Genomic DNA, 24797 nt, shown 5'->3' on the forward strand with positions numbered 1-24797 from the left:
GCCACAATAACACGGAGGGAGTTGACTGTTCTTAATGGGACAAAGAATGTCAAGTGTCATACTGAGGTGATCCCACTCAGCTGTGACAAAATCAACAAAAAAGATGAATGAAGATTTGTGCTTTCCCAGCAAAATCTTGAACTTTCTCCGACGAGCGTGGTTTGGATTTTACTGGCAGTAGTAGATGGCAGAGAAGCAAAGGCAGACTTCCAGAAGAAGATAAAGAATTCATGAAGGCTCTTGTGAAACAAAGTATCAAAAATGTAAATTAAAAAAAAAAGAAAGACAGGAACATCAAGGCTGCTAATGGACATGGATTCAGTGTCTTGATCTTTGAGGTTTCTCTTTCGGTAAGAATCATCTTCCCAGAGTGTCTGCGGTGTCAGTTGAACAATGTCCAGCGGCAGCCCTGTCATCAAGGGGGTGTGTTTCCATAGCAACCCCATGTGTCCTGCAGTAGGACGAATGTCTGTAGGTCAGCGTGGTTAAGCAGGAAGACTTCTACATGTCGGCGTCTCCGTCGTAGGCCAGAGTCAGTGGCTTCAGTCTGTTGTTCATCTGCCGTCGCTGCGGTTTCTTTGGCTTTTTGCTGCAGAACAAACAATTAACAGGGAGAAGATGTAAGGAATCATATTTGAAACTGTTCAGCCTGAGCTTTAACAGTGATGGTATATTATAATACATTATTTTGAATGTCTGTGTTCTGACATGCAATGTAGATGGATGACCACAAGATGGCAGCAAAGGGAAAAAAATGATGCAGTATGACAGCCCTACAGTCTTTATGCTACTCTAAGCTAACCACATCTTGACTCCAGCTCTGTGCTTAACATACAAATATTAGATTAATATCTGAATATCTCACACTCGTAAATTGAGCAAATTCATGTTTCCCTAAATGTTAAATAATTCCTTTTTAAACCTCAAGATACATTTTAAACCCGCAGTCATGTGGTGTGGATGGTGGAAGCTGGACTGCTCACCTCCAGGAAGTGATCCACTGAAATGACTAAACAGGCACTGGAGGTGTCAGGGCACAAATGAATGTCAGGCGGAGTGAGTGATATTGGAATGTGAGGTGAGGCCTTGACTAAGTGATAAGAGTTTCTAACTGAGGTGGTGGGGGTGGTAGTGATGGCTCCTGCTGCTCTGGTTGTTCTTGTAACATAGGTGACTGTTGAAGCTGTGCCTCATGTTGCTGATGCTGCTGCTCTTCTTGTTGTCGTTGCTCTTCTTGTTGTATTTGTTGGAGTTGGCTGTGCCGATGTAACTCATCTTGCTCTAGTTTCTGGCAGGCAGGACAAGTGTAAGGCACTGTGTAGCTGTTTGGGTCCATCCAGTAAACTCCGTCTGAGGGGGACTTGGGGTTCGACTTGCAGCAAAGGCAACAACCAAAATGACTGAGCAGCGGGTGTGAGGGTGGAGGTGGAGAAAGACAAACAAGAAATGAAAGGACAAATGATGATGGAACTCAAAGTAAAAATAAAAAAATGAATGAATGAATAAATGAACGAATGTATGAATGAATGAATGAATAAACACGGGCAGTGATGTAATGGAGATTTATACACCTGTTAGCTCTGTCAACACAGCTGATGAGCTAGAGACAAGTTTTGTGTCCCAATTCGTACTGCATGATAATTCTATACAGTGTGTACATTATAAACATTGTGACAGTGTACTGGCAAGTAGAGATGAATCAATTCATTCATTAGTTAACTGACAGAAAAAGTTTTTTAAAGCAAAAATGCAAAAAAATAAATAAATAAACCACTGGTTGCAACTTCTCAACTGTGTATATTTGATGGTTTCCCTAACCTGCGATATGTAATGTCATTGAATATATTTAGGTTTTGGACTCATCTACACTAATGCTGTGTCTAAAATCAAAGACTTCTGTTAGTACATTACTGTTAGCACTCTGTGTAGAGTATGTACTTACTTGCGTAGTGCACAACTTTTGACAGGTTAGTGTTGTCTCAACTCAAACATGGCCATTGCGCACTTACCGGAAATTACATTTAGCTAGTTAGCAAGCTAGCGTTAGCATTCGCCTTATCGTTCACGGTACCAAATCATTACAGACTGCTAAATTACGTAGCTACGTAGCCAAGATGGTGACCGTTGAGAGCGAGAGGTGTCCATAGTTCCACACTCAACTTTTGATTGTTTTGAGTGCACCATCCATGTACTCATAGTACACTGCTTTTTTCCATACGTGTCAGTGTGAACACACTCGTGCACTCAAGCTATTAAGTATAAGTACAGAAGTACGGTATCTGAGACTCAGGAAATTAAGTTAAAATCTTGGCAAGTTGATCACTTTCATTATGTTTCAAGAATTTTTTTGGTTTTCATTTTTTTGGTTTTCATTTTTTTCAATCCATAATCCACTGCTTATTTGTTTAGTTTTGGAGTGGCAAGAATTAACCTCTAACCATATCCCGGTGAGTTTTTCCTGTGATTTTGATCTCCATTACATCACTTATGGGGGTGAATGACAAATCAATGGACACTGATGTGATGACAGTGGCAGCTGAGACACACAGCGGTTACACGGGACGATCGGTACGTTACCATGCTAAGTAAGTCATGGAGATGATGAAGACGAGCAGTACGAATGCTCCTGCTGCTACTCCATACACCCACGTCTTCAGCTTCCCATCTGCACAGAGAATCACATACACCTATTGTTAAATACCGCCTGACATTTCATTTTCGTGAACAGTAGGGGGCAGTAGAGTTACACACAGTGAAGAATCTGTCCACATGTTTTCTGCATCACTTCAGTGTGAAAATAACTGCTGGTCTCTGAATCCTAAATGTAAGGTGAAGGTGTACACATTAATAATACAAACACTTCAACACCAGTGTACAGTGCAGGATGGAGCAAGTGAGAGATTTACTGCAACCTCTCCATTAATAAACACACTCTGTTAAGTCTGTTAATGAGAATAGATCAAAATGTTCCTCTCACACTCACATTCCCATTTATTTCTATTCTATTCTGTGATGAGATGAAACTATCACAATAAGAGCTGCAGTATCAGTCTTTATTTATAAGTTAGTTATTTACTGTATTTCCCTTTTCTCTTCCTACCAATTTTTCTTCTTACTCCTTTCTTATTTCTCATGTTCTTTATTCTTCCTTTTCTTAATTTTTCTGCCTTAATTTATTCTTTCTCTTTTCTTGCTTTTCAACTTTCCATGTGTTTATTCTTGCTGTTCTTCCCATTTTCCTTCATTTATTCTTTCTGTGATTGCTTTTTTATCCCTTTTCTACTTTTATTTGTCTTTCTTTGTTCTCCCCGTTTCTTGTTTTTCTTCCTTTCCCTAGTTCCTTCCTTCTGTTTTCCTTTCCTTTATCTTTTCCCCCTTCATACCTTTTTCCTCTTCATTTCCTTTCTTTCACACTTCACCTTCTTTCTCTTTTTCCTTCAATTTTCTACTTCCTCTTTCCTATTATCTGCTTTATTTTCTCTGTTCCTTCTACCAGTATTACTTTCCTTTCCATTATTCACTCTTTCCTTTCCATTTTATTTTTATTTCTACTCTCCTTACTCTTATTTTTATTTTTCTCCATTAAATCCTTTTTCCTGAGTTCTTTTCTGCCTTCCCTTCCTTGTTCCTTCATCCATTTTTCATTATTCTTGTTTTTTCTTCCCCTGCTCTTCCTTCAACCTTTACTCCTTCTATATTTGTTCTCCTTTGTTTTCCTCTCTTTGTCCCCTCTGCCCTTCCTCTCTCTCTTCAATTCCTTTGTCCTCTCCTCCTTCCTTTCCTTTAACATAACGCTCCTTCTGTTCATCATCCTATTAAAACCCCTCCTTCCAACTCCACCTTTTCTAGCTTAGCAAGCAAATTATTTTGTTCCCTCAGCAGTCACACACATTTCCTCCACAAAATCCTTTTTAATAGCTCTGGAATATTTTCATTTGCTGCACACTTTTCATCGTCTGAGTCGATCTGCTGTTGGCTCGGTGAATTTGACGATGACTTATTTATCCTATTCTCATTTTTATTTTACTTTTACTTTTTTGTTCTATTCTTTCACTTGAGCTTTAACATCTTTAGTTTCACAGTCATCATACCATTCAACATGCTCAGATGTCACAGACTGTATGAGGGTGTGTAATACCTGGACCAAATGGCTGCAGGAACCAGGTGCGTCCCGCCCTGCCAGGCGTGTTGGCTGCAGGCAGGGTGGGGTTGAAGGCTCGGATAGTCTTGACATCTGCCTTGTTGTCTCCGGCGGTGGGGATCTCCAACACAGGGATGACAGTACACTGGTCCAGCAGACCATCAGACCTCATTACTTCAGTGTAACCATCCTCGCAGCCACACACACCCGCCTGACACAGGGAGGAGGAAGGGTTATCACAGTGACATGGACTAGTACTGGAGACCATTACTGTACATTCTTACACATTTACAGCCACCAAAAAGTGAAAAGGTCTGCTGTGTTAGTGAAAAACTGCACCTGCTTGTTTTGAACTGTCTAGCAGCCAAAGGTGAGCCCTGTTTCTTAATAATGACCACAAAACCTGACAGACAGTACATGTATCTACAATTTTGTGCTGTTTAAAAATGTAATGTATATTCACTTGACACATGTCGGGTTTGTCTTCATGTTGAGAGCAATTGTACCTAAAGACTTAATGTCTTCCTCTTGGATTGTTTCATTTAAATAGCTGAAGATGTTTCATGATAAGCAAGACACAACTTCTTCATCTATGCCAGCTGTTCTGTGAGGCAGCACTTAGCAAAAGCATGGTTTAAATGCTAATACCAGCATGCTAACATGTTAACAATGACAATGTTAACACAGCTTAGTCTTAGTTTAGTGTGTTAGCATGTAAAATTTTACAGTAAGCAGTAAACCCAAAGTGCAGTTGAGGCTAATAGGAAAGTCTAAATAAACCAAAACCATTACATTTTGGGATCACCAATATTATTACAATTCATCCTGAGGGGGAACATGAATATTTGCACCAAAGTTAATGGAAATCCATCCAATAGTTTGGTATTTCACTGTAACCAAAAATGAGTATCAACCTTCTGGTGGTGTTATATGAAAAGTCAAAGAAAATGATCACTTCAATTGTTGGGATTTATCTTCTGGAGACTATAGATAGATATATGTAACATATTTCTTGGGCATCCAATAGTGAAGATATTTCAGTATGGACTGAAAAGTTGATACATAAGAGAAAACATGACTTGTGTAGCAGATTTTCGCTTCTTTTTCTCTCTAATTGTACTTATCATTTCATGACTCCCTGTATTTATCTTGTAACCATGTGGGTGGTAGCAACTCCCAGGTTGGAAATGACTGGATTATACCTCAGAAACACTTAAAGTAGATATAGTAGTGATGTACCATGACCACTCATGTGTTGTTGAATTTAATGTAACGTGAGTGATCATCCGTGAAAACCACGAGCATAAATTGTCAACAAATGAAGACAAATGTGTGCATAGGCTGAATAAACATCATGGATGAAGGAGAACCACGGGGGGGAGAAGAAAGGATTATGAAGAAAATCTTAAGTAACTTGTTGACACTTACAAATCTGCCTTGGATTATTTTTGTCAGTGTGTATCTAGTAAACAAGCTGAGCGGATTTGACTCAATATTAACCTGAGCCTTTTCTTCCAACCTTCTTTTGTCTCTAGTTTCTATAACATTCCTTTCTTTCTTCAGTTCTTTGTTCGAGAATGTGTCGATGTGTCGTCTCCACGTGTGCTAGTCGATGGAGCTCATGCAGGAGTGTTAAGGTGATGTCAGTGTGACAAACACCTGCATGAAGCTGTCACTGCAGGTTTGAGGCTGGAGCTTCATTTATGTGTGATGACAACTTTCTCCTCAAGCAAAGCGTGCTAAATTAACTTTCTGAAGTTATGAAATCCAACAGAAATGGAGTATCTGTCTTTGGGATACATTTGAAAGAATGAGAGATATTATTACTATTCATGTTTGCAAACTTAAAAATATTTGTTTATACCAATGTACCAATTTTTCTTACCATTGAGCAACTTTAATATACTTAAAGGCATAACCACAATTTATTACAACTGATTCAGTGATTGGCCATGTTTCTTTAACATTTGACCAACCCTGACTCCTTGAAATGATATTTATATAACACTAAATTATTATCTCAGTTAAGTTACATTACATTACGAAGCATTGACAAACATTATCGCTATCTGGATTTCAGACAGGCAATGTTTTTGTATATCTACCACACTGATGTCATACAAAATAGGTGAGGTTGGATGGTTGGTGTATAAAATGCTGAACATTGACACCAGAGACCGGGAAACGCATCCGTATTCTGTGCAGACTTTGTTCTAAACCAATACAGTGAATTTTTTCTCAAGATCCAGCGAGACTGGTTGATGGTAACTAAGAGCTAACCAGAGGATCCAAATTTACATTCAGTCAACTAAATGGTAAATGGACTGTACTTATAAAGCGGTTTTCTTTTTGACCATTCAAAGCGCTTTTACACTACATGTCACATTCAGCCATTCACATACATTCTTACACTTTTGGCGTAGCCATCGGGAGCAATTCGGATTAAGTATCTTGCCCAAGAAGACATCAACCTGTGGACTGGAGGAACCAGGAATCAAACCGTGGATCTTCCGATTGGTGGACGACCACTCTACCTCCTTAGCCACAGCCGCCACAGCCACCACAAACTAATCAGTATCACTGTATTGTTGCCTTGTGATGCTGCTGGATTCGCGAGATCATGACATCATGAGATCATGCAAGAATCCATCTTGGAAGGCTTCAAGTTATGCGCTGATGGCTCAGACCAATCAGCATCCTGTGAGGATTTTCAAGTGATCCCCTTCTCTTGTGATCTTGTGATCTCGCGAAACAGGCTTCTTCGCAAGTTAAGATGATGACTGACAGATGGTTCATCCAATCAACAGCCAAATATTTCTTGAAAGTACCTGCCCTTTCCCAAACAGTTTCCAAGGACGACTTCTCAGATGGTTCTGTGTAACAAACCATCTGGCGGGTCAGGTTAATTGTGTTGCCCCAGGCTACCGACTGAACGTCAATATGTCTAATACCTAAATGGATCCAAGCAGACTCTAACAGCTCTGTTCATGCGGTCGGCCTCAAAAATGTGGTTTTTGAGGAGGATGCAGAGTGTGAACTACAAAGGATATGAACAAGTGCTGTGATTCCCATCTATTTGGATCTTTTTGGGTTAACCATATTTGAATTCCGCTGAAAAAATCTTGAAGACCTTGACTTAATAGGCATGAGCATGGATTCCATAATGTCTCAAAGGTTTTTTCTTAGATCTGATATATTAGTCTGGGACAGGCAAATCACGGTATAAATCTTACACGATAGGATTTACAAGTTGTTTTAGGAAAACACTCTTATCCTCTAGGATTGATTGGTATTCTGTTCTGGAAAAAGGGGCTGATCTGCTGGCAAGCAGTGTACAATGCAGCATAGAGGTTCTTTGTGCTGAAGTTGGAATGAAATACAAAAAGCATAGTTAACAAATCATAGAGAACCTTAATCTAGCTATAATTTAGCTGTACAATCTAATTTTAATCAGCTCCGTTACAGTCTGATATTGCTGTCTGTTTAGGCAGACAGGGTGTGTGTTTGATTATGTAGGATGGTTTGTGTGTGTGTGTGTGCAGGGAAGCTACCCCTCCTCCACATTTCTCTCTCTCCCTCTTTGTCATTCCTGACTCTATTCATCACCCTGCAGGGGGTCTCCAGCTCCCCGGCAATCTCTGGAGGATAATCGGCCTCAGAAATCCCCAACGTGCAAACAGTAGCGCACACGTCCAACAGCAGACAGAACAGGAAATGAGGGATCGTTTACATCTCCTTAGTGTCAAACAAAGGAAAAGAAGTGCGGTTCAGCGTTGTGTTATCATTTGATGCATAACTGGGTTCTGTCTCTGGAGGGTGCTGCTGTAATACTCTTACCCATACTCCTCTCATCCTCAAGACATCTGTGGTGTTCTAGCAACCACATCTCTGACTCATACAACCACACGCTTAAACAAACACAATTCCTCTTCTGGTCTGTGATGGATAGTGCCTGGTGGTGTATAGACCCGCCATCTATACACCACCATCCTCAAAGTGGTGTATGGACCCACCATCCTCAAAGGAGGGATGGGTATCATTAAGATTTTTTGATACCTGTGCCAACATGATATATACTCTAGGAAGCTCAGTGCATCAAGGTGTACTGTTTTCTCAACACAAGTAAATGTATAAGAACTGAGTAAAAGTTAGGATATCAAGGTTAAGACTCTGACCAAGCAGTCATTTCCAATCACTTTTCTCAATCAAACATACAAGTTTCAGACACTGGAAGAGACACTGGAATTGACCATGTATAGCAAATGGTTACACAATTAGATTTGGTGGGAAAAGAATGCTTGTTTGAGGGAAATCTCAAAGGCTCTTAGCAGTGACAAGGACTCTGCTAAGAGAGCTGATCCTCTTAATGAACACACATGAATATTCAATGTTTGTTAAATGAACAATGCATGAACAATGCAATATGCAGGAGGTTGGGTTGGTGGAGGAAACTAGGAGTAACAGTCCTAGTAACCTAGTCCCAGGTTATAATGTCTGTGCTGTATGTCTGAATGAATATGACTATTACCAGCCACACAGCTATGAATGAGTCAGTCTATTAAATACAGTAAGTAATCTCTATATGTATGTATGTATGTATGTATGTATGTATGTATGTCCTTCATGTATCTCTTGAACTGTTCATCCAATCAACTCCACACTTGGTGGGTGTATGGCTGAGGACCCAAGGGACTGCAGTGTCATTTTGGTGCAATTTGGACATGTGATTAATAACTATGAAATAACTTTGAAAAAAACAATCGCTGAGCCGCTCCACTCTGTGACAGAGCTTCAAGGCTCTGCCAACTGACTCCAGCATGTCAGGGAGACACCAGATACAAAGTGTGATACGAGTCAGAGAAAAGTGTTCTAAAGAGAGAAAAGTAAACAGCCAAAACAGATCTTTTAATCAAGAATGGACACTCACAGACCCAGTGTCTAGACAGAAAGTCTAACGTTAACGGCACGTTTAGCAGATCAACAGCGAGTTACTACACAGGAGGGGTTCAGGTTCATTGTTGAGCGTAGGTCACCTGCGTTTCTGAAGCACTCAGAGCCCAACACACAATGAATGTAGTTAAAGTAAAACAGAGCAAATGCTTTCACAGTCAGTTCAAAACCAGTTGATTTGCACCACTACAGACAATCTTTAGAGCAAACATACCCACTCAAATCTGAACTGCAGGAACAGAATATAAACAATTTAAGAGCCAAATATGATTGAGCCACTCTATATTAGCATGCACATTATTTTTTCAAATCAGCCCTTATTTTATTCTATTTAAATGATAAAAGAATATTTACTATTTATTATTAATATCATCTGTGTATAACATAATGTTAGTCTCTTTCATGTTGTTGGTGTATATACTCATTCACACCTCACATGGATGTGTTGAAGTAGCCGCCTGAGGTCATGCAACCGGTAGAAACATTTGATGCCAATCAGCCAATTCAAGTGCGACTCCAGCGCTCTGCCTAAACAAACTCTGTGTTAGATCCAATTACTGTTCTAAAGATTTTTTGACAAGAACAAACACTGAAACCTTTGAATTTTTTTGAGTGGTCTACATCTGGGGAAAAATATCTTTACTTCAAACAAAAGTGTTGCTGTGTTTTTCAAGTCACTCTAATCAGCAGCAGATTCCCGAGTACAGACAGAGTGGAGAGCCTGACGACTATCTGAGCGAAACACTATTGATTATTCTCCTCCTCTCCCTCAGTAACACTTTATTCTCCCACAATATTCACAGGAAATTTCTAAAACAAATGGCCTGACATCAAAAACTACGAATGAAAAAAAAAAGAAACAGAAAACTCAATGTCATGGATATCTTGTAAGAGGAAACATCCTCTCATAAGAATGAAATATTCCTTTTAGCATCAAATGTTTGAGACTGCATGGTTAATTATAGATAGAAACAAAGCTTAAAGGGAAAAATTGAATTCAACTGCTTTTCGTCTAATTGAATATTAGTAGTCGTTCAACCAAAACAAATTGCAATTGCTGGGTGATCCAAACTTCCCAGACATATTAAATATTCCATTATTCCATTTTCACACAGATGGTATCATGAGTTTCAAACTGTGTATCAGATTAAATTCGCATGAAACAGTAACAATCAGAGGAGTGCCATTGCATTAAATAGCTTTTGAACTTCTCTTATATACCTCAGATTTATGCCTATAACAGTGTCCAACTCAAATCTCAAAATGCTTAAATGTTGCAAAATGAAACAATGAAATTATGAAACCAGTCAATTTGAATGTTATAAATAAAATTGAATAAGTTAGTCAAATACACAGTGAGGTATTAAAAAAATCTAAGAGTCTTATTTTAACCACATAAGCACAAAGACCAGCTCAGCATGGTAGGGCATTGGAAAACATCTCCAGGTGCACCTACTATTGTGGTTCATGTCTGTGCAGCAACACAATGTGCTAGTGGATGAAGGTAAATATAGACCAGTCAATCCAGCCAATCATATTACTGCCCTCATAGCTCTGAAGCAGCTGTGCCAATCACATCGAAGCATCACAACAACAGCACCTCAAATCTGCAGTCGGAGGCAGATGGAGGGGTTTTTTTTAACAGGTGATTACAATGACGATAGAAATAGATCATTAAATACATGAAGTGAAGCTGTTTCTATGATTGCATTGGACCGACGCTATTTCAGCTACAGTTTCCACTGTTTCTCACATCGTAAATGGTCACATAGTTGAGTCATTTCTTTAATTTCTGCAGGAACTGCATGAAACATTTATTCAACCGTTTGTTTGTTTACAAGAAAAATCCACAGGGCCTTTTAAAACAGGCAGAGTAGCAAGTTAAAACCTATTAATATCATGTGTGTAAAGTTGTATGTGGTCATTTTTGTAGCAGCCTGGTGTTATTTCAGGTGATTTAATCAAAGGTGTAAACAGTGACACGTACGGGTGTAACATCGTGTTTATTTTGTCCCAAAACGTCGCATTATGGATTTTACAGTTTGGTAATAAGTTAAAATATGTTCTGTGACCAAACAATCACTGTCAAAATAATGTAATAAGCCACTTATAACAATAATTCTAGAGTTCACCACTTCACTGTAGAATGGTCATATGCTAGCGGGCTTAGCCAAGGTAGCCTGGTTCCCCTGCAGAGTTGCTGCTGACAGAATGACAAACCTGGTGACCAGCCACATGTAATGGCACTGAGCTTGGCACGGCTCTTCTCTAATCACAGAATCCAGATTTATCAGATTTATCAACATATCTGTCCCGCTGACGCAATTTGATAAATGGAAGGAGAAGCTTTTGACATATCATCATGCATGGATACTCATACATATATTAATTTGTATATTATTGGAGACTGATCTACTGCTGTTTGTGCATTAACAACACTGAACATTATTTTCAATCATTTGCCAATTTAAAAGGTAAGAGAGTGTTTCAAGAGATTGCCATTTACTGCAGGTCAAATGTCTCAGCAAGTTGATGTCACGCCAGTAACAAATGTTCATTCTCAGCTTAGTGTCAAAGAATTCATTTCCATGTATCAACAACTCACTTTGCACTGCCTCATTTGAATGAACCTCCTACCTGTTTCCACATCCCCCCCCCCCACCTGTGTACAAAATACCACAAACAACAGGCAAAGCAAATTTCGAGGTCAGAAAAATACCAAACTGTCATAGCGCTGCTTGTGCTGTTTATTGTGCCCCCATGAAAATATGGGCCTTAAGAGCCTAGAGCTATTAGCACATCTGAGACATGCTTTGTTTAAGTCATATCGGAGTTACTGTCATTATGATTTTCCAATTTGTAAATAAAGTTTATTTCAACTTCCAAGACATGATTATGACTGTGAAACTGGGATTTTTCTGAAAGCTCCGACATATCTCACTTGCCACTTAATAATAAAAAAGTACCTGAAAACCAAGCAAATATAGACGCTTCCCATCATCCAAAGTCTGTCATTCGATGTAATCAAACCCAACTTTAATAGATAGAATGTCATTTGTCAGCGCACAGTATTCTAAACCCTCATTGTTGTTGTCAAATGACGTGACTCGTGACAAATGGGAATCTTTCCAACCCTTTCCATCCATCTGACAGAGCATGAATGCAGCATTAAGCACAGCGGTGCTTTGAGCTAAATGCCGATGAAGTCAACAGGGTTATTTTTGACTTGACAATGCTCCTCTAGAGACACAATACAACTGTTTTTTTCTCAGGCTGACATAGAATCACTTTAACAACCAGTGATAGTAGTTTGACAGTACAGGAGCAGATCACATACCAACATATTGGATGATGGCTAATTTCATCTGCAATACTGTTTTTTTGGATATTCTCTGTACAGATATTTTCATGTCAGTGTATTCTGAGCTCTTCTGTGTGCAAGCTTGTCTCAGTGTCTAGTGTTTAGTTGTGTGTTTGCGAAAAACATTCGCATCTGTTCTTTACCCTGCAGTGCTTCGGTCCAGGTGTGTTCAGAGAGGATAATGGGAAAAGCTTAACAACAGGTGGCAACACCAAGTGAGTCAGATTATTGTGGGTTTTTCCCCCCTCTCATTTTGTTCTTTTTTCTATTCCCTTTTCTCTGCTTCCTTAAACTGCCCAGATGGACTGCTTTCATCACAACAGGGATTCTGGGGCTCAGTCCAGCATTCAACCTACCTTCTCCCAGACATATTGGGGGTTACACATACAACTCATGGGCTTTGAACTGCTGATTCATTTCGAAAATGGCTGAACGAAGTTGTTTTCTTTGTGAAATTGTCTCACGTGTCTTGTACTGTTGTAGCTACAGTAGCATGTGGCTAGTAGCTATATGCTAGAATTAACATTGGTTGATTTGTTTAATCCCTGTGATGGCTACCAAGCAAAGCCAGAATCTCTTTGTTCAGGTTCCTGAGCTGACTGTGTTTTGGTGTAGATACTCGGCCAAAAGACAGAAAGAACATGTCACATTCATTTAACATTTGAAGAGAAATCTGCTTGATCAGTTTAAAGTAAGTGTTTGGGTTTGGTACTTTATGGTCTGTGTAGGAAAAGATTGGAAGGTTAGCACTGAAGTCACACATGGAAGGGCAGGTTTGGCTCATTATTACTCCCTCATACAATACGTCAAGCGACACCAGAGGATTCAAAGGGACACAAGGAGATGCCCAGAAAGATTAGGAGATGCCAAAGGCACCTGAAGATGCCAAGAGACATTAAAAAGATTGCTAGATATACCAGGAGAGACCTAAAGATTCAGAGAGACACCAAGTGACACCATGGGACGTCAGTTGGTGTTTTGGACTATTTAACAATAGGAAACCTTGCCATCATAGTCCTGGGTATAGTATAGACCTTCTGAAGCTGTTCAACCCTCTGACAACCAGTTCTGATAAGGAGGGACAGACATCAACTTGGTCAGAATCGTCATACTAGCACAACCTTGGACAGAACTGATGTCCACAACACAGCTGATTGTTTTCTAAGTAAGTCAACATCACATCAACATTTCTCAGTCCTAGTAGTAGTGGCATATTTGGAATTTTTGATGCAACTTCAAAAGCACAATCACCACTGATCCCCGAACTAAAGGTTCTAAAGCCATATTCCCAGCTTGGGAGTCGGAAGGCTGAATAATTTTCAAGATGAACCGTAGGGTTCGACAATATGTGTACGAAAATAAATAAAATCAGATTAATTTTTCATGGCTTTCCCTAAATCTTTTATTTTTTCTTCCAGGGATATATATTATATATTTTCACTTCTTCAGGCCTTTTCAAATTATTCAATGGAATTAATTCTGAGAAGAGAAAATTACTCTGATCAAACAAACTGCTCACATCTCTCAAGCATGTGGAACCTGTGTCAAGAGGTCCCATAGATATATTCTGTACTGTCATGTGGATGCTTACAGCCAGTCTCTGAGGAAGCTATACAGAAAATAGCATTGAACACAGCATAGCAGCAGTAGTATTGTGAATGCTGAGGACTGCATCTGATCACAACTGTACGCAATATTTGTCATCAAACTCACCTCTGTGCACAGGGAACGTTGCTTGGTGCAGGGTGGGTCACAGGATCGGTCAGCCATTGGCTTGGCTGTCGGTGGGCATCCACCTGTGGATAAAAGGCCATAAGGTCAAACATCAGAGGTTTACTGCTGGTGTTTTTATTATTGCGAATTGTACAAAACAGTATAATGACCTCTGCAGGTAGTCACTCAATAGCAATATTACAGATTATCCAAAAAAAAAAAATATATATAAACTGTACAAGCATGGCCTAGATTCCTAACTGTTCTTCCAACACTAGTTTGTTGAGCTGGAGGCAGTGAGTATTAGAGCAGCCACAGTCATCTGTCTTCCTGTCTCTCTGAAAACAACACTCACCAGAATTCAGCTCATTACAATGATACTCACCATGCCTTGTTTTGCTGGAATAATTTGATAATTAGCTGAGTTTGAAAAGCACAAAAATTTCTACTCAAATCCCCAGACTGATTCAGGACCTTGTTTTTAAATTCATGCTTTGACAGATAGACTGCAGCAAGGCTGAAAGTATGTATATTTGCATCTAGATGAGATTAAATACTGATGGCAGATTATTTATTTTGTGCTTTGATTTACTGCATTAAAACGGTGTACGCAACACACAAAGATGAAGTGAGGTCTTGATGTTGGTCTGTTTTTACTCAATGTGGTAATACCATAAACAAATGTGTTGACATGTGAAACATTCTTAGTCTCTATCCAAGCTGCCTAGTCTGTCTAAAATCTGGAATTTGGTCGGTTCGCATCTACGCATCTTTCTCGATAAAAAACTAAATTCTATTTAAATCAAGCCTTTTGATTGTCTATAACAACAGTTTGTTTTTAGATAAGCTGCTCTCTGTGGATGTTGAAGTCTCTAAATGCTTGATAAAGGTGTCCCACATGGATCAACATTAAGCCACCTGCTATTTATTGCTATTTTATGCTGATGATGCCATCTTGTATTCCATGTACTCTGCTGCAAACAATGCCTTCTCAGGCCTTTACGGTCTGAATTTGATGATCTCCAGATTAATGTCTAACTGATAACACCATAAAACACAAAAGCAATGCATTTTCTGTGTGCATGGACCTTAAATGTTCCTGCATCGATCCATTCCCTCAGAGGTGATCTAATAGATACAGCAAAATATTAAAAATATTATTATTATAGTAAGATTTGATAGCAGATTATCCTACAAAACTCACATTCAGCACCTTACTGAAAAATCATCTAATTGGATTCTTGATCCAGAACAGAGCTCTTTTCTCTCTTCAAAGCAGAACCATGATACGCTTTATTTGATTATTGTGTTATGTTCACATTTGTGCCTCATTGCTTCTCCTTCTCCCTCCTCTGCTGTGTGCTGCTCCTCTACTGTTGGTGTGTCTCTTTGACTGACGCATACACATGCAGAGCAGAGAGTGGGTGTGTTTATTTGTGCTTCAGAACATAAGTGCTGTGAAACAATCAGAAAATAACATTTTATTACTCTGAATCTTGGCAAGGTTCTCACCGCGGTCGCTCGCTCTCTCCATTCACTAACATTGATTGCTGTGTCCTCACAAACACCAACAGACAAATCCTACATAGTATATTCACATCTTTAAACCATTGGGCGGCATTTACCAGAGAACCATTTGAGATATTGCGGTCAAGACTGTACAAATGTGAGTTATCAATCTTTATTTATATAGTGACAAATCACAACACAAGTGATCTCAAGGCACTTTACACATAGAGCAGGTCAGACCGTACTCTTTAATGTAGCAGCACTTGGTGACAGCAGCATGGAAAAACTCCTTTTTAAAGGGAAGAACCCTCAGGCAGAACTGGGCTCTAGATGCTCTAAAGGCTCACATCCAGAGGACATAAGTATATCTGTATTTTCATTCATAAATCCTTGATATAGAAGTTGGTACAATTCAGAGTGAACAATCACAATACTATAACACAGGACAAGGTTGCTTCTTAACTTCCTCATATCAACTCGGAATTATTGTAGGAAAGTACTGGCGTCCAGTACTATGCACCTTACTACTGGAATGAACTGCAAGACATCCTTTGGGAAAATCCTATTGTCCTTTCACTGCTATGGAATGAAGTGCCTGGAGGCAAAGCTAAAGGTATTATTTCCACCACTGGACTAAATCAATACTCATCGACAAATATACAAGAGGGAAGGTACTATTTACAGTAGTGGGGGACCTACTTTTTACCCCATACTCAATCCACTGGTAAATGGATTTAATTTTCAGTCACTTGGTAATCAGGTTCATCCAGGGTTTTGCTGAGCTGTAGGCCGCGTAGGGTAAGGAGAGTGAATTCCCACTGAGGATAAAATAAGCAGGATGATGTAGACAGCCAGTATAACTGACATTGATCCAACCACCAGACACTCAGATAAAACACGTCTGCAAAAACACGGTACTCTATCAGAGGCAGAGCTTCTTGAATATTTATTAGGAGGCATGCTCAAGGAGAGAGCTCAGTATGAATATTCATGAGGGGAACGCCACTGCTTGTGAGGACACATTTGCAAGAAGGGAAAAGATGCATTGTGCCAATCAGAGCAGCTGGATATTGGCATGCCATCTGGAGTGCTGGGTGCTCTGACATTCATCGTTCACTTAAACTAAGGGCTGAGTGTTGTACGCTCACCTAACCCACAAATATGACATGGCTCCAGGCCTGTAGGAGGTAGGAGCTGTAAATAAAAGCAGATGAAAGAAATTCATTCTTCCATATAGACCCTCATCAAGTGGTATACCAGTGGATAAGTGAAGGTTTGTGGAGCTGGAGAACAATGCCATTGGTGCTGAGCTTTGCGCTGACATGTGATGGACAATAGGATTAAACTTAGACTGTGGCAATGCTGGAGATTAAAAACCTCATCTGCTTACAGTTTCCTGGAATTTGCTGTCAAGAAATGTTTCGAGAGCCATGTGGGATTCCGACACTGGGGATGAAACGGTTTTAAGTAACCTTTTCCACAGTATCAACCTGACATGCATATCATCAGACCTCATGTGTCAGAGCTGTAGAAGCTTATAAACCTCATTTAGGTCACATTTACATCCACACTGTGTAGACTACAGACTGATCCACAGAGGTTGTCTGGGTATGCAGAACATCCTGGGTTATTTCCTGTATTACAGGGACTAACTGTAATCAGATAATCTGTTATATAAAACAAGACAAAGAAAAGATCTAGGCTGGAACCAGGCATTTTGAACATAGGACATTGAGCAGGATTGTCAATTAAATGTTTCTTTCTCCTTTCTGCTTGATGGACTAATAGATTAATTGACTAATTGTTTCACCTCACATATTCAGTTGTATGTATGTATTTCTGTGTTGTAAAATTACTACTCTCAGCTCAATGAACCAATATATTGGCCATGTATTGTGTTTTCTGTCATTTGTTTTGATGTATTCATATACAGCAGAGGTCACTAATAGGTGGACCGCTATCTGGATCTGGACCCAGGCGCCGTCCTATCCGGACCTGGGCCTGTAACTGATGGTAAATTTGTTAATTTTGATCATTGATAAAATTTGTCTGAGCAATTGGTAAATTTGTCCGAGCGTTTCTATTTTAACGGGCGCAGCTTCTCCAGCTATTACGGTAAAAGCAGATCAGCCCTCAGAAACTCACAGACCAATGAGCATAGTGAATCTTCTCACGTGACGCTAATCAGCCAATCAAATCCGTGCATTCAGACGTAGAGAGATCGACTGTCAGTGAGATACTTCACGGAGAAAAGAGAAGAGATGTTTTGTTGTTTTTGAAACCTCTCGAGTGTGTAAATACTAATAAATGAATTCTACTGTATTTATGTGACAGTCTACAATCTAGACACTAGACACAGATACTGATGGAACTACAATGCTACTTCAAGCTACTGAAAAAAAATAACACAGACATTATGATGTTCTGGATTTCACAAATTGGACCTCAGTGAATTTTAATTGAATGCCAATGATATGCATTATGTATATGTGCATACCAGCATCTTCCACGACCTTCAACCATATTACATCAGGGGATGCAGTTTGCTCGCAGATATATAATAATAATGCATGCATATCTCCATGGCAACTAATCAAGCTCCATTTCCTGGTCTTTGAACTCCACAAAAAGCTATCAAGTGGAACTTTAGTCAGAAATGTTTTGTCAAATGACTATTTCCAAGGTAAAGAATTCACTTGTCCTGTTTATGCCTGTTTGACAGTTTTGGGGATCGGTAGTGGTTATGTGTCTGGTTATTGGTACCATGATATACAAGAACCAGTCCTGAGATAGACTTGGGATAGTGTAGCTAATTGTTATTTTTGTGGAGCTGTTCCTCTCACTTTTGACCACTCTAACATTCTGTATATTGGTTTAAACAGGCCCTTATTCCAGTTCATACTGAAAAGCTATCCATATGATCACCCAAAGGCTCAGGTAATATACATAATGCTTACCTGTGACATTGAGTCCATCCGAGCGCTGACACCAGACTTGGCGAGATGAGCCTCTCCATGGTCCAGTTCTCCACTTATATTCAAAACACTGGCCCTCTGCAGGAAGAGCATGGTCATGACTTTGTTAAAAGCTTTAAAAACAAGTCAGCTAATACTGTAGAAGCAATCATAATTTCACACTAATTAATTTAGGAAGCAATGATCACCTGTTCCCAGTAGTACCTCTGCCCCTTTAATTTGCCTCAGTGAATCACTCTATATCAGTCACACTGACCTGTACATGGCCGGGCCTCCAGCTCCTGTTCTGGACACTGCAGCAGGTTCTCTGGGTCCTGCGCTACCACGGCTCTCGATCGGACCTGGACCGAGCCGAAACCCAGGTCGTCTCCGCTCACACAGCTCAGCTGGCACGGGCTCCAAACTGTCCAGTCTGTCAGGTAGCACTCTCCTACAGAACATACGGGGAGGTCAGCAACTAAAACTGTAAATGTGCATTTAGTGGAACCATAATTAAAGAGCTTTGACATGAAATATCTCTGTAGAACACTCTCTTCTAACACACACACCTCAATCTGTTCTGGGTCCAATTTGTTTTCTTTTAGTTAAATGAATAATTAATAGTTTTAATAAGATAGTAGTTATGAAGATTTCTTTTTATGATGTAGCAGTGAAGACTGATGGCTCTAATGGTTATACAATAAACCCCACACTTCCATAAAGTTCTTGTCATTTTCACTTTACATAAAATACATTTACATCATTATTGCTATGTTATATTTTCATGTCTTAGGTAAAATAGGACATGATATTGTGTAATAGTAGCTGTTTTTTCATCAAAAAAAAAAAAAAAAAAAAAAAAAAAAAATTCATGATGATAGCTTTATATATATACACATATATAGATAAATACACATGATACTTGAGGCACAAAGAATGAAAATAATGTCTTTGCTATCATTGAATGCTGGGACATATTTCATTCAGGTACATCGATTCAAATGTCAGCTTCACTCGTTGCCTGTGAGAGACTGTGTGACTGAAAAAAAAAGGTCAATGACACACACTGAGGTGAATTCATAATTAAACCTCCTCCCAGATAAAAAGTCAGATCCATTTTTTCATTACCATCATCTGCTCAGAATCATGATATGCCCAGCAAAGAGAAGATTCTCTGTTGAATAGGTCTGACTGCTCTCTTTGTAACATCGAGGCTGATTTGAGCACATTTCTACATGTTTAATTAATCGTGAAAATACGGCCGTAATTAAGATTATACTGCGAAATCACATTTTCTCTGTCTGTCTCTCGTGTATTGAGAATGAATAGTTATGTTTCCACGAGTCCTAATCGACACAAACCACTTCTGACTGAGTCCTCTTTGACCTTGTGGCCCCCACTAAAGCCAATTAACTTGATTATGGGCTGATTACGCCCACACACTATCCAAGCTGAAGTAGTTTGTGTAAGAGTACATATGTACACACACACACACACACACACACACAAACATACTGTAGCTGCTGTAACTATAATCACAGTTTCCTCTCCTCATGTCAATGGAAGACTTGAAATCACTGCAACAACAGCTCTGAAGGCTTTCACTGAGGTACAATAAAAACCACACCGCCACCAACATCCATTTTCAGCTGTAAAAGCTTCCCACATTGTCCTCAGTTTCCCTCCTCCCACCTGTTAACATCAGAGTGTTGCTTTGCGTGGTACACTCTGGAGATCTAGTAGCTCCTACAATCAAGCACACTCAGTACTAAGTGCTGCCACAGTCAATTTTTTTGTTGTTATTGGACCAGCATTATTGTTACAGCTACAGATCAACACACTGAATGCTGTCATATTTTTTTATGGTGCCCCCTAGACAACATACAACTGGTTAGACAGCATTCAATGTTACAACTAAACATCGAAAAACACTTCTTCTACTCCTCAAACCACCAAACAATAAGCTGAAATGGCTGCATGTTCTTTCCCTGCACAGTCTAACTTCAGGTCAGCTCTAAAGAAAGTCACTCATCTATAAACACTTGAATATATGGAATTTTGTAAGAGGAAATGACAAAAAAAAAGAAGAATAAGTCGATTTTTTTTTACAGTTGAAGAACAGATTTCAAACTTAAAGAGAGTATACTTTTAATGTAACAAATAAGAAATAAAAAAATAAAGAAAATTTAAAAATCAGACAATTAAACCAAGCTTGAACATTTATTCTTCATTCAAGGTTCTTTTAGAGCATTAGATTTATTACTCAGAGACATTATTTTGGGTGAGTAATCTTATTTGTTTCCAGGAAAAGAGTGAGACATTTCTATGAATCAATTACAATGAGTGTGTTTGTAGGCTACCTGCAGTATACTGTCCATCAGGGATGTCAAACATACGGCCCGCGGCCCACCAAAGGGGTTTTGGAGGTCGTTCTTTTTAGAGATGTTGCTGCATTGCTGTATCTTACTTATTATTATTACTGTGTCTTCTTACCTGGACAGGGTACAGTGCAGGCTTCCTGCAGTATGATGTGTGTATCTCCATCCACAGAAGGTTCCAGATCTCCACACAGCTCCTCATCCACCAGGCTGCTTTCCTGCAGACCCGAGCCATCCGACACGAAGCACGACACGTTCCTGAAGCGCAGGCCCTCTCCACACCTCGCCCCCTGGACACAAATATGCACGCATCAGACATATATATTTATATATTTATATTTAGTGTCTTCAACTCATGCAGCACATGCATGAAGCACTAGTTGGCAGTTTACACAAAATCCAGCTTCAAAGCTTTTTTTTTTTTTAAAACTTGTTTTTTTCAACAGAACAAAGCACCAACGCATCTTTCCTCTGAAGTCCAGCAATATGCCAAAGTAATAAGATGCTTCAGGCAAGAAAAAAATGAAAAAATGTCAAAGGGGGGATAGATACAGAAAGAACTAAATGAAGAACACATCAGAGAAGGAAGGAGAGTGGAGACAGTGAGCAGAGGAAATTGTACTGCGTGGTTCTCTCCAAGCTTCCAGAACATTCTCCTGCTATCTTGGTGACGTGGTGCAAGACAGGTTTATATGATAGCTTCTCCTATTTTGGACTCAATGTCAAGATTGTTGACTGAATATTGCAACAATTTTTGTCTGGATTGTTTCATTTTCTATGAATAAAAAACTTATGTCAAAATTCTAATGAGACTGGGCTCATTGGGAGGGAGGTCTTAAGGAGAGAGGAGCTAAAACAGCCTGTTTCAGACAGAGGCTGAACTGAGGTGCTGCAAAAAGGGTCAGTATAAGATGAGTATGGTGTCATCATGCAAACATATTCCAGTAGAGCCCCTGAATATCAATATAGAACTGGACATGTGAAGAATATGTATCCTTTAAACAGTTTTAAATATTCTGGTGATGTCATAAATGTAACTTCCCCCTAGAGGAAGTGCTCTGATAAAATGTCAAACTCTGGGTGTCAGACAGACAGAAAGCTGGAGGCTGACTGACCTCAGACTTGCACTCAGACCAGGCACTGTATCTCCAGCTGTAGCAGGGCTTCACAAGGCAGGGTTTCCACTGGTCCATCTGCAAGGGACATGGCCTCCCATCACCTTGGGGAGCCTGGATCACTGTCCGCCTTCTCCACAGCTTGCCTGCAGAACAAGAAGAAGGATGAAAAAAGGATTATTTATTCATGAGGCGTATGAGATATGACCTCTGCATATGTCCAAGCCTTGTTAAGATCAGAAAAACAGTCAGGTCAGAGCAGCTGGAAGCAGCTGTGGATGACTATGATGTTTGTGAAGGTGACCTCAGGGCTTTTAACTGCTGGAGCTACAGTTCATTCTCAAATCAAAGCATTTACTTTTTTCAACTTTAATTTACTCTCCTGGTTTGTCCAACTGTAAATTTTAACTTTTGTAAACTTACTCAAAGTTGTATTCATTTGTGATTTTCCATTGTCACAACATCTCACTTGTGTTCATTTTCTTGACGTTACATTAACATATATCTACAAATTGTACCAACTTGAAATTCTCAGTTTCAAATGAGGTATTTAAACTGTCATACCTTGTCCCTTATTGGCAGCTTTTACTGTATTACTAGCAGCCACTCTCAGACCAGGACCAGTACTGACTAGGTCTGGGTATCTGTAATCAATACCTTGAAAGTATTGACCGAAATAAATTGATACCAAGTAGTATCGAAACATCTCCCATCAAACGATACCTGCAATCGATCCTTTTTGAACCCAGAGCTAGAAAATATGACTATTTGTATGGGTTTTTGCTCACAGCCAATCAACGCAAGCGTTCATGGATTTAATGTGACATGTGATTGGTCCACTGCCACAGCAGCTATAACCTGTCTGTGGTGTTGAAGTCATGGTGAATTTCAGTTAGCACGCTTAACAGTTCAGCAGCCAAGATGTCACCTAAACGCTCTAAAGTGTGTCTACACTACACACCTGTTACACCAGATAAAAGACAGAGACCTAAATGTGTGATGGGTATAGAATGAAGTACTCAGTTGGTATCAGTATCACTTTAAGGGTACTTGGATTGGTACTAGCATCGTCATGTTTTAAATAATACCCAGCCCTAGTACTGACAGAGGCTTAGCTTTCCTAATCCTAACTTGCCTTTGCACCAAAAGACACTAAAATGATAATCGGACTACTTTATATAGTGTCTTTCTACCTTAATGGACAAAGCGCCTTACAATTTTTGCCTCTGATTCACTCATTCACATAGTGATGCCATGTAAAAAAGTTGGCCCGACCATCAGGAGCAACTTGGGGTTCAGCGTCTTGCTCAAGGAAAAGAACCCAATTTCACATACTGAGCCACAGCCGTCCCAATAAAACCACCAAAACTGCCACATAAATGGGATGAAGACATTTAGATCTCCTATTATAACATTCACTTTTTATGTCTGAGTCATACCATGTAAAATATCTTATTGAATTTCACCTCTACACCTTTAACTTCTTCTCTGTCTGTAATGATTATAACTGATGACCATAACCATAAACCCAACACATTATTGAGTAAATGTTGAGCATATCATATCATTAAATTAAAACCTTTAAAAACTGAACTGACAGTGAGGAAAATCCCTCCAGACAGTGTGTCCTCCCACCTTCGGTTTGCCAGTGGGGGCTGATGCTCAAAGCTTCTTAATTCACTGCAGGAGGGTTAACATTGGAATCAATGTACATCCAGAGCAGTTGCTCTAAGTGCCTCAAATTGCCGTGGGTAGGTTTAGTTTAAAGTTAACAGACACCAAAAGGTATCTTGTGCATCTGTATGAGACGCTGAGGGGCGTGAAAAGGCATGTGATGACCTGGGAATGAGAATGAGTGGACCATTCACTTTACTCATTTTCATTTTATACTATTTTTTGCTTCTACGTTACTGCATTCAAGAGGCAAATATTGTAATGTAATTGTAAATGCCTCACTACATTTATTAGACAGCTTTAGTCACTAGTTTACTTTATTATGAAAATGAAATATAATCAACAAATAAAAAAAGCTACACAGCAATATATAAAGTCGTTTTCATTATCCCCTTCTTTACCAGCTACAACATTAAAATACTGCTTATACATTCAATAATCATAATCCAGTAATATTCTGTTTTCTGAATTGGACCAACTTGTATAGTATTTTAATTTTTGTTACTTTAAGTATATTTTGATGCAAATACTTGAATTGATGATTTATATTAGAAACAGAGGACTTCTCCACTACAGTGTTGCTACTTTAATTTAAGTAAAAGATTAGAGTACTTCTTCCACCACTGGACGAGCAGTGAATGGGAACAGTGGAGAGGAATTAGAACATCATGGAGGAAAGCCTAGTCCTTACTGTATCTGAGTATCACAGCTATTATGACCCACCAGCAGACACTTACCATGACCCAAACGTCGGGCTAGGTTTATGTAGCTCGGGATTCTATGATTAGTAAAATGGTCCAACGGTAGTGAATGTCAAGATAGACAAAATGTTTAGTTTACAAAGCAGCTCCTGCCATCCGTTTCCTACGTTTGGCTGTTGCAAGTTTGGCAACATTCAATGTATCAATGATCTGATGACCAGCAGATCCAACATCCAAAATAGTCCATTACTGACCAGAATTCACCCTCTATTAGAATAAAGGACTTCAGGTTTCTATTAAT

General features: G+C 39.4%; 1 protein-coding gene across 1 annotated transcript in view; it reads right to left on the bottom strand.

Moving 5' to 3' along the window:
• Positions 1 to 501: 501 nt before the first annotated feature.
• LOC133995968 (thrombospondin type-1 domain-containing protein 7A-like) overlaps positions 502 to 24797 on the bottom strand; it is a 173454-nt gene continuing 149158 nt past the window's right edge. Inside the window, exons 24-31 of the mRNA XM_062435475.1 lie at positions 22122 to 22267; positions 21122 to 21296; positions 18906 to 19079; positions 18632 to 18727; positions 14166 to 14248; positions 4139 to 4352; positions 2578 to 2665; positions 502 to 589 (exon numbers count right to left, since the gene is read on the bottom strand). Coding sequence (XP_062291459.1) covers positions 502 to 589; positions 2578 to 2665; positions 4139 to 4352; positions 14166 to 14248; positions 18632 to 18727; positions 18906 to 19079; positions 21122 to 21296; positions 22122 to 22267 — 1064 coding nt within the window. The remainder of the gene's footprint in view (positions 590 to 2577; positions 2666 to 4138; positions 4353 to 14165; positions 14249 to 18631; positions 18728 to 18905; positions 19080 to 21121; positions 21297 to 22121; positions 22268 to 24797) is intronic.

This window comes from Scomber scombrus, chromosome 16 (genome assembly GCF_963691925.1).
Source record: "Scomber scombrus chromosome 16, fScoSco1.1, whole genome shotgun sequence".
In the NCBI taxonomy this organism is placed as follows: domain Eukaryota; kingdom Metazoa; phylum Chordata; class Actinopteri; order Scombriformes; family Scombridae; genus Scomber; species Scomber scombrus.